This window comes from Mizuhopecten yessoensis, unplaced genomic scaffold (assembly GCF_002113885.1).
Source record: "Mizuhopecten yessoensis strain PY_sf001 unplaced genomic scaffold, ASM211388v2 scaffold4025, whole genome shotgun sequence".
NCBI lineage: Eukaryota > Metazoa > Mollusca > Bivalvia > Pectinida > Pectinidae > Mizuhopecten > Mizuhopecten yessoensis.
This window is the reverse complement of record NW_018405338.1, coordinates 905,335-919,895: the sequence shown is the minus strand read 5'-3', so window position 1 is coordinate 919,895 and position 14,561 is coordinate 905,335. Positions and strand designations below refer to the sequence as shown.

The following is a 14,561-nucleotide window of genomic DNA, read 5'->3' as shown; positions in this document are numbered from 1 at the left end:
TCACTAAAATAATTTTCCACCCAAACACATTATTTTTTTTACTTAATTTCATCTTTTGTCAAATGTATCTGTTTGACATTTTCTAAGGTTGATGACAAATTTATTGCTAATTGCTTCAATGTTTCTTTTACAATTCACGGTATTTCATCTTCAAAGAGAAAATATATTTGAACGTGACATGCTGAACCTAATGGCACAGGGAACAGGGGAAGTTACTCTGCACCACGGAAGGGAGGGGTATGTAAATACTTGGATGGTTTATGGGAACAAAAGGTAATCAGTTTTCTTCCTCTCTTCAAACATTTTTCTTCAGATGCTTGAAAAACTATGCACAGCGAATCCTTGGTAATCTTGACACTCGGAAAGTTTCACAGTCAAATACCCAACAAGAATAATTTCATAATTTCAAAAGATTGTTTTCTGAATAATTTCTGGGTAAGTGCTTCTGTATCAAACATTATTGTTTATTCTTCCTCCTCCGGGAAGTGATCTTGCCCAAATTACCAAGGCTTCTTTGTATATTACTCAACGCCTGTGGATCAGAAGATTTTATATTATGTTCGGTAACATAATGAAGACTGGGTTACAGCTTTTCTGATTATTTCTCATACATGGACCAAAAGTGATTTTAAAGATTTTAAACAACATACAACCCTTTCAATTTTTTTATTAAAGTGCTCTCTGCTTTATTCATTGATCTTATTAGCTTTCCTTAATCCAGACTGTTGTGGAAAACTACCTGAATTAATTAACTTATTCACCCCTGAAGACACATTTGAACTCAAAGGTTGGAATAGTTCATGATGAAATGTCAGGGGTGAACGAGTTATCACGGTGTAAATACCTTAAATCTTTGATCCACAGACATCGTTTTTTCGTGACTACATGATGCATTTCATTCTATTTTTAGCACAAAACACTTAGAATTCTATAAATGGTTTGTCTATCAAATTCTACACATCGAAAACGAAAAGGTGCCAAAAACAGATCATGCTTTTCATGCAGACATGCCTGATGTAGGTGCGACACAAACTCCTCAACTACACACGTAACGGAACGATACGACACTTTAGGTGCATGTGTACTTGATGACGGATGGTGATAACAAGGGAGGTAACTATGTGACATAAAAAACAACCTGGTTAAAGTTCCATGACTTGAGAAATAAATAAGGAAAAATAAACGGATCAGTTCTACCAAGACAACAAGGAAAGACAACTCTGACAATGGACGACTCGTAAACAGACAGGTATCTCACACAGGACGACTAAACATCACTGACCAATGGGTCTCCGTTTCCTGTTTGCTTCGACATCTCCAAGGTTTTGGCCTTCTGTGGTTGCGGGCTTGATCCTGCAGAGATCACACCCTGTGTGTCATAACCAACATCTTCTGGGCGGATCCGCAGTAATGCAGGGTCCTCGTCTTTTGCTGTTGCCCATGGATACGTCTCCAGCACCCAGTCAGTGGGGTCTTCCCAGGGGGCACGACGGCCATAAACCTTAGAATTGACAAATATGGTTAATTGGAATGTTCCAGGACCTAGCTTCTTTTGACATAGATAATAATAACAACTGGAAAATTTCTTTCAGATACTTAAATACATAAGTTTTCCTTTTAAAACATTTTGAAATTTTGATAATCAGACACATCTTATGATTTGGTTTAGACATTTTGGCTAAGAATTACTATTTTTCTCTTTGCTTTGTAATTTAAGAATGTGTATTGTCTCCCATACAGCTAATCCTGTGATTCACAAATCCCTGTAGAACCCATTACAATTAACAATACCTCTTACCACCCACTACAATGATATACAATACCAATACCCCCTACTCCGTTTTATACAAAACCTGTAGCTGCCCCTCCTCCCTGTAATATACAATACCTATAAGCCCCCTACTCCCTGTAAAATACAATACATGTACCCCCACAGCTCCCTGTAATATACAATACTTGTAGCCCAGCCCCCCNTTTATACAAAACCTGTAGCCCGCCCCTCCTCCCTGTAATATACAATACCTACAAGCCCCCTACTCCCTGTAAAATACAATACATGTACGTACCCCCACAACTCCCTGTAATATACAATACTTGTAGCCCTCCCCGTAATATACAATACCCGTCCCCCCCACTACTCCCTGTAATATTGAATACCTGTAGCCCCCCCCCACCACCACCATGCCCTGTAATATACAATACCTGTAGCCCCTCCCTCACAGCCTCCAACATGTAGGGTATGATTGAGTAGTTCCAGAGGTCTGTGAACCATATCTTGGAGCCTGGGATCTCCATCGGACAGGAGAGGAAGAGTCTCGGTCCTACAATAAACAACACGTTACTACATGTGACCTCAGACTTAAACACATTCTTTCACTAATTTTTTAGAAGAGGTTGAGAACATATTCCAATGCCAGTAGATTTGGTGACATTTCGTTTTATTTGGAGCTCGATGTGAAAGTCCCAAAATCTATTGCAAAAATAATTTACATCGCAATATCCAGCTTACCGTTGTGCAACCCAATCATGATTCTTAGTCATTTGAGATATAACACGGCATTGATTGATCAATCAAAATAATTTATGAATGTATAACCACCATATACTGTCTGTAAATATTATTTACATATGAAGCCCTGATTGTTAATGATGTCAATGACCCTGACTGACCCCCAACACGTCATGAAATTGATTCCCAAACCACAGTGCAACAATGACTGCAGTAAAATATACAAGATACAAGCACAGTACCTGGTAAAGTTTAAACATTGAAAGTTTAAACATTGAAATCAGAATTAATTCACCCAAATTGTAAACACTGGCATTGTAAGAGAACCTAGCTTTTAACCCACTCGAATCAAACCAGCACAATTTTGATCAAAAAAAAAAATTCAGCGTCACAACATTATTTTTTATAGTTTCAGTTATTGTATATCAAGAATGATTTGGACATTTTAGAATTTCAGATAAACAGAAATTAAATCAAGTTCACATGACCTAATCTCTCATAAAAATAATCATCATAATTGATTTCCATATCTTTTTATGTAGCAAAAACATCATAAGAGTGGGTACAGATTATAATACCAATGTTATACATAAATTATCAGGTTTCTCTTTTATATAAAAAAAAGCCAACCTATTGTGACATCCGATGAGCTGTGAGTCTCCAGGAACTTGTTGAGATGGAGCCAGACCTTCGGGATCCAATCAATGATTTTGTTGAGGTCGTTGTTACGAATACCTGTCCGTACCTCGGCCTCCACCAACTTCCTGCGGAGATAGCGACCCAGGAAACCCTTGACAGGCTCCATATGGTTGGCACAGAGCACCCATCGGAAATTGTGGTGGAGCTGGAGGTTGGTCGTGGAACACGTCGCCTGGTTCATAGTTCCAATAATATACGGACTGAAAAACATAAAGAGTTAAAGATTTTACACTTTTTTTTTTCCTTCTGAACTTTTTTTTTACACATAACTTTATCTCCCCTCCCAATCCTCTTTTAAGAGTAGAAAGGAGTAAATTTAAGTCAGAATGACCATTTCCTTTAAAATATAGTAAAGCTGTATTATTCTGCAACATTTCGGCAAGCAAAAAATAGGCATTACAATTAAATTGTAAAAGGTATCGTTAAGAAAGACGGAAAAGGATCCTTGAAAATGTTTTGACTATTAGCCAGGTTTCAATGAAATGACAGGTGTTACAGTGCTTATAAAGATGCCTATAGGGTTTGACACTAACTTACTGGTTCTTTCGACTTTAATTTTTTTTTATGCTATCATAATATCATTTGAGGGATAAATAATTAAATAAGAATTTTCCTTCATGAAAACTGCCTAAATTATATTGAATGACAATATTAACAAAATTCCTAAACTTTCCCCGTATCATTATGACAGTAGTTTTTCAATGTCTATCTACAGTCAATTACTTTTGAAGTTCTGCACTTAAGGAAATCTTGGACTATAGTTACATTGATGTAGGACTAGCAAATCAAATAGAGTCTAACCCTGATCTACTTACAATCTCTATAACTTGACAGCAAAACAATGTTTGCATTGACCATATACTTCCAAACATTTCTAGTACTTGACAGTGAACTGTCATTGCTCTGAAGTCTGAACTTTTCAGGAATTCGGCAGTAGAGAGCTGATAAATATAGAACTCACCATTTCTGGTACTTGACGGAGAGAAAGCCGTTGAAGACCTCGCCCAGAGACCCCACGTGATGAAGGTTGTCGAGGATGATGACGCTCGGCAGTTCTCCCACGCTCGAGTTCTCACACTGGTCGGCGATGTTGGACAGGTACTGCCGTAGTTCCTTAGCTGACTTGTGATCAACGTTGAAGGTTGCGACTGAACCAGCAGTCAGTTCCTTCCCAGACCTGATGCATGACATGTAAGCATGTATGAGATTCTGATTACAAGGCCTCACAATGTTATAATGGCATACATGTACCTGCACAAAATATTCCTGACTGAAAGATGTCTGTTAAGATTTTACAGATACCTGACTCTTATTGTGAAACCTGTCTTCACTGACTTTACTGACTCCCGACTGGTTACAGTGAAACCTGACATTACTGACACCTGACTTTTAGAACATCCTGAGATATCTTGCATTATCTTATATCCAAAAAAGACACTCTCTCATTAATTCAGATGTCATTGACACAAAGGCATATCCAACCAAAAATGATTGTTTTTTTTTATGTCAGCACAGACAGGTTTCAAGTCTCCGTAATCCTACCACTCTCCCTTTTCGTCAGATGTGTCTAGATTGGGAAAAACAGCTGGTTCACAGTGTCACTGTTGTATACGACAAAGTCATTTGTCCCTTAAAACACTGGCTGGATAGCAGGATGACCAGATTAGTGGGGGCTTCATTATTAAGACTTAATTTCGCTCCATGTACATGGTTTTTGTGACAAATTCATCTTTCAAATAAAGAACAGCGTAATTTAAGAGATAATAGGGTGGCAACGATATATCATGCAACAATAACTTATTGCCATATTTTGAATACGGTACAATACACAATATTCTTTGGGAGGTCACTATATTTTCCAGATTTTGTCGTTTCTGAATTTCAACTTCTCATATTGATTCCAACATGATGAACAATAGCTCCAGCTCGGCAAGCACGTCGGAAGACGTGAACTGTGTGAAACTTTAAAAGTCATGCCAATTTTGGACAAGCTCTACTTTCCAGTTGTAATATTACCATTAAAATTTGAAACTTGTCTTTTCGCTTCGATTCTACTGTTACTATATATATCAGGACACATATCATATCGTCATGTTAATGAATCGTTGCAAGCCCTAAAAGAGACAATATCATAAGTTATCATGCAAATATCAGATTACACTAAAAGTGACACTTCGGGTTACATCAACTGGCATGGATACCAAAAACCTACAGTACAATATCGCAAACCTGGTGATGGATCCTATCGAGCAAATCTGATCACACCTGTATGATAATCTATAACCTACCTGAGAACCAGGTGTTCCGCGAGTTTCTGTGCCAGGTATGTCTTGCCTGTGCCACTCGGACCACAGAGGATAATACGGCGGTGTTCCAGAAGCAGGGACACATACCTCTGGACAATGGACTTGGGGATCAGTGTCTCAAACGCTAACGAGTCCACACTGTTTTGCTTTGTACCTGAAATCAAAGGTCATCCAAGGTCAAATGGTAAGTCAATTAAGAGATGTCAATGTTACAACATTTTTTTTTTTGTTTTTTTTTTTTGAAATAAAATAAATTTTTGTAGAAAATTATGAAATATATAATATTTCTGTATCAAATATAAAGTGAGGTTCCTGGAGACTTACCTTTGAGACATATTCCTATTTGCATTGTGTCCCCTACCAGGTAGCCCACGGGTAATAGTTCTGGTAAATCCGCATTTTTAGTTCGGATTATCTCCCCTATATGGTACATACAAACACTCTCTGCACTCAAGCCTAAGTTTGTGACAGGATCAACTCGTAACACATACTCCTGAAAAAATAAGAAAAACCATAATCTGACACAGGTCATGCACTTAATTTTAGACAGAACTACAATGCCTTTTTTTTTTTTAAATGTAAAAATTAAAAAATGAATAAGAAAAAAATATCTGTTGTAATATTTGAAAAGACAACAAACATAGTACTTCAAATTTTTCAAATCTGGAAAAAAAGGGTTAAAAAAAATGTCCATTTTCATTTATTGATCATGATATTAACCTTATATACAAAAATAGGTTAATAAATACTCATATTCACCATGACGGAATATAATGTTGGAACAGTATACCAATCACCAATAACCTAGCTAACATTGAAAAAAACTGGACATTTATTTACCTTTAATATTTTTCTAACAATGTTGTCTAAAATGTCCCACTTCGTCTTCCCACTGACTGACAAGGAGCCTATCAATACTTCGGCAGGTCTCTGAAAAAGAAATTTTATAAAATTACTATCAGGAAGAAAGAGTTACAGAAATAGTAATTTAAAGATAGTCTGAAGAATAAAATTATGGCATTTTAATGCTTTTTCAAACAATCTTATTGATGATAATTTTCAAGCAATTTTTAAAAAAAATCATGGATTTTTTCTTCAAAATTTAGAGCACCAATATATAATCGTAGCAGACGTCCTCTGGGATACATACAATTCACCTTATTGAATGGAATTTTTATTTTATTTTTATTTTGTATCATTTATTCTTAGTTATGAAAAATTGTCTGTAGGAGTGAAGTGTATGTGACCCAAGTATCTACAGATATATATGAGAAACTTGACGACATTCCAGAAGGTGCCAGAACAAATTTGTTTTATAACGTTACTGAACATGATACTGCGCAATGCAGGAGACAACACAAAACTAGAAATGTATCTAGCAAGTCATACAGAGAGAGGGTCTTAAGGAAAATCAAAAATAGTCTTTAAAGAAGTTTACCTCTACTCCCATCCTCATGGGGTCAGGATTTGAGCCGAGGTATACCATAATAGTTACTCTCTTCCCCTCCCGGTCGGGAGTCTCCGCTAGCAACATTTCTAAAAACAGAGCAGTAAAATGATGCATTTTTAAAAGAGGACTATGTATATATGGGGTATATTTAAGATTAAATAATGAAAGATGGAAATAACTGCATTTTTCAGAAACTACCAATATCTGTTAGAGTCTGATGATAAATAATTTTAGGAGTTCCTTCAAAGCCAACAGCATATGTCTACCAGTAATAATTAAGTGTAGACTAATATGGTAATGATTTTGGTTGCATAAAATTTGAATGTTTGATGAATATTTCTATTGTAGCTAGTTCAATGGTGTGGTTATAATTACCTAGACTAGGCTGTTCTTGCATGCTGAGCGACCTTTCAAGAGTATCACTGTTACTTCCTGCTCGTGAGTGGGCCAGGGAATTCTGGGATGTGTTCAAATTTCTCGCAGACATCATTCGTTGTAATCTATCATTATCTGCTTTCAAGGCACCCATATCACACTGTGAACAGAAAAAAAACGAAACAATGTATTTAACCGATATATAATCCAATCATTACGTGAGACAATTGAAAACCCCAACACCATCTCCGTTGTATGATAACATACATTTACCCTGAAGGCAGACATTGAATGTATGGCACTAAGATTATAGTATGTTAAATCTCCATCCATTGCCGTAGACAAGCTTAATTTAAATTCCCGGCTCATCAATCAGTATATATAAACTGCCTCTAACCATTTAAGGTGCGCAATTATTTTCACAGGGGCGTTCGTTTCCTTCAGGCATCAGACGAAAACCCAATAAAATTTACATAAACTCTTCATCACATTACGCCCCCTATGGCATTCTGGTACCAATAGACACTTAAATAAGGGCAATCATTGCAACTGTGGAGTCTTTGGACAGACAAACATTGTGTGTGACACATTCCCCACAATTGTAAGTCTGCCATTCTCCTCTCGCCCCAATGATTCTTTCTAATCCCACCGCTGCCACCAAATGGCTCCACTGCCACTGATTCTGTCACGTTTCCGGAGCAGCTGTTTGTGTAACGAGGTCCACGCAATGTTTTATATCTTGATGTCGGACGTGAACAGGACAGCAGTATAATCAAACTGGTCGTATTATACAGTTTCATATATCAAAGCATTTCCCCCATAATCCATATATCTGTCAATTTTATTGTAAACAACGGAATCAAAAAACACATACAATTTGTTGACAGGATGCAGCAAAAACTACTGCGCTTTCCTTGGAAATAAAATAATATACGCAACAAAAATAGCTATTCTTTTACAGTGAGAAAGTGGCAAAACATTTGGAGTTCAGCCTTTTTTGGGTCTGTATAACAAATGACCAGATTTCCTCACGACACTTATGGGCTTGGTGACAAACTAAATTGAAATCCTATCTTCAAGTAAAAGATGTGTGCAAGTCTGATTTACTATAATTATGTCCTAGTTTGCCATCCTAATTTCATACCTTCATTTTCGTCATTGTTTCCCGCAGTTGCTCCAACTGGTGAGCAGACGACAGCGCCTCCAGTCGGATATCGGTCAGCTTCATGTCTTTATCACGTAACTGCTTTCGTAATTCTAAAACAGATCCCATGTCTTCTGCCTCGTACAGCCTGTCAGTAGAAATAAACACCGTTACTATATGGAGACATCTACAGCAAGCCTCATTCATCTGGACATTCCGCTATCCAGCCAGTATTTTGGAAGATATCTCTAACGATATGAAAACATTAACCCTTTAACCCCTGAAGACACATTTGAACTCCTCCAATTCAAAGGTTGGAATAGTTCATTATGAAATTTCAGGGGTGATTGAGTCAGTCCTGTTTGTAATCAATGTAAGTGGCTGGATAAACTAGACTATCTGTAGATGAAAACAATATTGGTGCAAGACTGATACATGCCCTTTATGCCACTCTGAATACATATTACACATTTTTTTCAATTTTTCTTATTTCCTCAGTTTGTCTCTTATACATTCTAATTTGAATGTTTCAATTTCATCATGCATTGAAGATAACACAAACATTGTACGCTAGTGAACAAAAAGTCTGTCCACAGACTACCTGTCTATAAAGATCACTTGTCTATAGAGACCTTTTTTACCCTTTCTACACTGAACAGACCTTATATTTGAGGAAGGGAGATCACTGCGTCTCTAATGTCGAGATATGAGTCAAGTGAAAGGAAGGAAGGTGGGATTTTTTGGATTTTTTTTTTTTAGCCACAAAGATGGGTGTTTGTATTGAATATGCATATTAAAGTTGTGGTTATTATTACTGAAATGAAAAGCATGGTTATAGGTCTGATCTTTGTAGCATATATCTGTTGGGATGGGGTGGGGTAGAGGTGGGGGGAGGTTGTAGGGACATAAGATTTACAGAACATATATATGTACACCACGGATACGTACGCTGACGAAGAATGGGATCCCTTGATGAGCCCAGATCCGTTTGGCATGTGGACTTGAAGCAAAGGGGAGTTTGGAGCAGACATATTAGACCGGAAGCTTGTGCTGTCCAGTTCACAATCAGACATGGACCCGTTCCGGTTCTTCTTCCGTGAAAACGCTTTACTGAATGAACTTCGTAACTGTAGGAGGAAAAAAAAGAAAGATTTGATGTACAATTGTTTGTTTGCCAAAATATATGGATAACAGGGATTACAAAATATTATACTGTACATTGACCTTTTTCTACATAAATTGAAAAAAACACAGCTTTTAACTGCATCAGTTATCAAATCATGGTTGACATTGCAAATATTCAAATGTTCTTATCTGACTTTTCATAAAAAAAAAAGTTAAATTAAAAATTTGAATGTTTATTTTTTCACTCTCATTTTTCAGAAATGAAAAATCGTTGTTCCTTTGTAGTGAAAAGCCCAGGAAAAATTAGTTTTTAATGGGTTAACAATGGACCACTATTGATTTATCACTGACTTTGAAATTGGCTGTAATCTTTCTTGAAAGACTTATATCCTTGCGAGGCACAAACCTTTTGCATACTGGTAAAATATTGATTTCTTTTCTTTTTGAATTCTATCTGTTGTTAATTATAAAACCAAGGTTGTATCTGAGATTTAATCAATTTTTCTTTCCATAAAAAGAAAATCCTTCATATGAAGAACAGATGACTGGCACCATGTTCTAGGATAGAAAAATGTCTTAAACTCGCTGAACTTGCAGCCTTCATTGAAAATGTCTAAGACTGTTTACTTGTCTGTTTCATAACCTAGGTGTTAAGTTCCTTCAAACTGGGATCGTTCCAGGTGAAACAACATATTTATCAATGTTAGAAAATTAATTTTAAAGTCTAATTTTAAAAACATGCACTTTTTATTCAATTCTTAAAATCTTAAATAAATTCCTTTTCATTTTCACATTTTTTCAACTTAACAAGTCTCTAGTAATCTAAATTGAAAAATTGTGACTTGTTTCATGAAACTCCTAAACAAAGAGAACTTGTGTAAGATTCTGTCTATCACATAACTGAAATTTGTTGCAAAAATTTGTGAAATCAACATTTTTTTTTAAGATAGACTTGAAATCTATGATGCCAACATTTTGTCTCCATGCCTTTTGTCCTTTTGAACAGAAACAATGTGAACTTACAGCCAATGACAGCCTGTCTTGGTGGTATTGAATATATGTTAACAACATAATGTATGTAATAAGTGTCATGACACCCTTATAACAAGGAGAAGTGATTTGATAACAATTATTTTTACAAATTAGCTGAAAGGTGTTAATAGATTTTTTTTTGAATTCCAACCCTAACCACCACCATAAAAATTTGAAGGGATTTTGTCAAAAATATTATTTATAAAAAAACCCACACATTGACATTTCTTTGATGGAATTCATGGAAAAATCTACAAAGCTAGAAGAAATGTAACCAATAAACATACCCATCCCCTCTTTTTCTTTTTCTTGCTGATATCTCCGTCTGTGGCGGCGGACTGTTGACTGGTCAAACTGCAGGCACTCGACATACTATTGATACTGGACACACTATCGGTGGACATCTGTCTCGTCATACGACCTTCTGTAAGTAGGTCAAGGTCACAATTCTTGTCACCAAAGAAACCAACTTCATAACATGTTTATTATCTTAAAATGAAAAGATGTAAGGTTTCTTGAACTGTTGAATTTATGAGTAAAAAATATAAATTTCAATTTAACATATTTCCCTGATGAATCAAAAGAATAGATAGGGTATCACCATAAAATAGGGGTTCAGGAACAGAGGCCATGTTAACTACGGTATTTATGTTAGTATATTTTTTTTATCGATATCAAAATACCTTGACTCCTGATTATTATGATTATGGAATCCTCCGAATGACCTCGGTATGATGTATCACAGATTTGACGAGCAAAAAGACGCGTTCACTGAATCAATAAACAACTAAATCAAACTTGCGTCTAGATTGCATCTAAGAACCATAAAAACAAAATCCGATACATAAATTGAATCAAAATCGTCATCTAGAGCATCTACACTTCCAGGCAGGGATTAGTCATAAATTCAGCGGAGAAAATAAAATGTGCACGATATGTATCAAAATTTTCGTCAATTTACGGAAGTAATCCGATAAACAACTATTTCATACCAAGAAAGGTTTTATACAACATATAGCAAAATTACGTAATCCCTATTAATGCTTCTCACAAAATTTTGTGTGATATATATATATACTCCCAGCCTGTTGCTATTATGTTAATTTGTGAGTGTCAGATAGAGAAACTATTTGGGTTGACAGAGACGAGACGTGACCGCAAGAAACTTGAATATCGGTGGCACACATGACTCACCCCCTGGTTACCAATTATACATGTGGGAGCATGTCAGAGAAGATTGCAATGCATGCAGGGGAAAAAACACTACAGAGAAAACTGAAGATGAATCTCTGCGCTTAAGTGCCCCCGACAATGAATTACACCTAACAATGGAATGCTACCGAGATTTACATCTTTTTTCAAAAGTTGCCTTCCATGTACTAACAGATGAGAATTGGGGAAATCTCTTTATAATAAAGAGAAATACCACTTTATGTTTGCCTAAAGAGTTCCAGATAAAAGAAAGTCTTTTAGTAATTTCAGCATGATCAGTTGATTCTGTTTTTACATATGTACCACAATATATGTAAATTAGGAATAAAAAGAAGGGTTTGCGAATATTCATACAAATAGAAGAGGATTATACGACAGCACATAATTAAAATATAACCTGATGTATGACTGGGCGAACAGGTGGGAAACTCCTATATCCAAATTATGAAGCTATATCATTTCAAAATTTTATACAAAATTAGTATTTCTTTGTTTTGAAAGGATAAGAAGATTAATACATAAATTTAAAATAGTTTTACTTACCTAAGTTAGTAAAAAGACTTTAAAATCTTCAATTTATAAATTTTGATTAAAAATCTGAAAATTATTTGTGCTAATTTTGAAAGCTTAAACTATCTGATTACCACGACACAAAAACTGAACACATTCATCCCTACATATCTCCCTCATTCACCCCTGAAATTTTATAATGAACTATTCCAACTTTTGAACTGGAAGAGTTCAAATGTGTCTTCAGGGGTGAATGAGTTTATCTGGCCCTGTCATTGATTTGGTAAAGTTCAAATGTGAGTTTAGGGCTGAATGGTCAAACAAAATCAATTGAACTACAGTAGATTCCTCCAGTATATTTACCAAGAGGCATGGGCAGTGTGTGGAAGGCGCGGCCGGGGGTGTGATGATGGTGTGGCGAGGGCTGGTGCTGAGGACTACAGTTCGCGACCATACCCGGCGATGTGTGTCTCCGGCCAGCATTGGGACTGATAATTGGATCAGGGATATTTAGGCCGCTCTGTCGCTTCAACGCTTCGATAGTCACTCGCAGCTCATTTAATTCAGAGTCCTGTGAAAACAAGAATACGAAATTAAAACACTCAAAAATTTGAAAATTAAAAATATTCAATGTATCATCTTCAACCAATGTTCCTTCAACACCTTAACTTTTAAATACATACAGTTCATGTAACTGAAGAGAACTTTTAAGTCTAAATCCTTTGCCAAAAACAGTTAAATGTGATTCTGATGATGTTAAACTCATTCACCCCTGAAGACACATTTAAACTCTTCCAATTCAAAGGATAGAAGAGTTCATTATGAAATTTCAGGGTTGAATGAGTTAAAAATCTCTTTCAATGTATAATTAATAGATGCACTCTCTCCTATGAAAACCCATCTTCTCCATGCATCTCCCCTCTTAACAGTAATTATTACTTTTCCAGATGCAACACAATCATCAATCACTAAAATGTAAATACATTCTTATTTAAGATTGTCTACAGAAGAGTACTGCAGACTAATTCATAATAGCTAAAATTATTGAGTTACCACCTTCTATACAATTTCTCACACAGGCCAATATTGGTTAGCATCTTCAAAACACCAAATCCATAATCAGGTGAAAAAAATGTCAAATTATCATAGTAATGGCCAAATGAATTCACAAAACATCCGTTTTGTTGTCAGAACACGAGAACGCTCATAGCACTGGCAAACATTTACAACTGCAAACGGCTATTATAACAGGTGAAAATTTGTTAATATTTCCAGCACAAACAAAATATAAGCGGCACTGATTGTTTTATCAGACGGAGGCTAAGTCGACTATAACGCGAGGCGTCGTAACATCAAATAATACACAGTCGCTACAAAGGTCAGGCACTTCTTTCCAATCTGTGTTCAAGCATCCGAAATGTTACGATATTTCTGTTATCATAATTTCTTGGCAAAGACACAAAAGAAATGACTAGAAACTGTTGTACATGTATCAGGTAAAATCACACTCTCCTTTCCTGAAGAATGAAGTTTCCGTGTGTTTATCATCAACTGCAATGACAAAGATGTTAATCGAAGTATATGCAAAACTTCTGCACTCTGCCACACAAAAACACAAGTTGTCACATAATAAATGCAACAACCATATATCTCAAGTCAAACTGGTACCAACATGTAAAATAAGTCTGGGTCTCGAGAGAGCTTGTAACTGTCTGATACATGTGCCGAGTATGTAACGAACAAACAACAACCACAATGCACCACAACACACCTAGTTGTAAAAGTCAATCAAATCATGTAAACCTGCTTTTGTTGCCGTCATTATTTTGGCATAAACACTTTTCCTTCATAAAGCTTTTCTGCACTGTTAACAACATTTCCGCATTGTCCTCTTTTTTTTTTCCGAATCGAAAGTGTTTTTGCTTTATAAGTATTCCACAGAGTATAGCCTTGACAGGACCAAAAACAAGATGGCAGTTCTCTGATCACCAAGTGGCTCTGGTAATTTGTAAACGGAGGTTATTTTGTCCCCCTGCTGGGGAGGAGTGCAGTAACATGGGTTCCCAGTCTATGGGCCATACACTAGTTTATTATCACCAAGACAACAGTAATAAAGATCAGGTGGCTGAGCAGGGGTATGTAGTCTGGCTGATAAAATTGTGTAAAGTTTGTAATGAGGGGGAAATGTCAATCAGATCA

The 14,561-nt window shown here is 36.1% G+C and overlaps 1 protein-coding gene across 3 annotated transcripts in view; it reads right to left on the bottom strand.

Annotated features, from left to right (window-relative positions):
• Positions 1-14,561, bottom strand: part of LOC110448376 (neuron navigator 3-like) — a 479,162-nt gene that overhangs the window by 3,035 nt on the left and 461,566 nt on the right. For all 3 annotated transcript variants that reach the window (XM_021494571.1, XM_021494572.1, XM_021494573.1), the window contains 13 exons: positions 12,726-12,933; positions 10,928-11,064; positions 9,432-9,610; positions 8,484-8,631; positions 7,340-7,499; positions 6,953-7,050; positions 6,355-6,444; positions 5,839-6,007; positions 5,497-5,668; positions 4,170-4,385; positions 3,140-3,408; positions 2,203-2,321; positions 1,283-1,501 (listed from right to left, as the gene is read on the bottom strand). In XM_021494571.1, the coding sequence (XP_021350246.1) occupies positions 1,283-1,501; positions 2,203-2,321; positions 3,140-3,408; positions 4,170-4,385; positions 5,497-5,668; positions 5,839-6,007; positions 6,355-6,444; positions 6,953-7,050; positions 7,340-7,499; positions 8,484-8,631; positions 9,432-9,610; positions 10,928-11,064; positions 12,726-12,933 (2,184 nt within the window). The remainder of the gene's footprint in view (positions 1-1,282; positions 1,502-2,202; positions 2,322-3,139; positions 3,409-4,169; positions 4,386-5,496; positions 5,669-5,838; positions 6,008-6,354; positions 6,445-6,952; positions 7,051-7,339; positions 7,500-8,483; positions 8,632-9,431; positions 9,611-10,927; positions 11,065-12,725; positions 12,934-14,561) is intronic.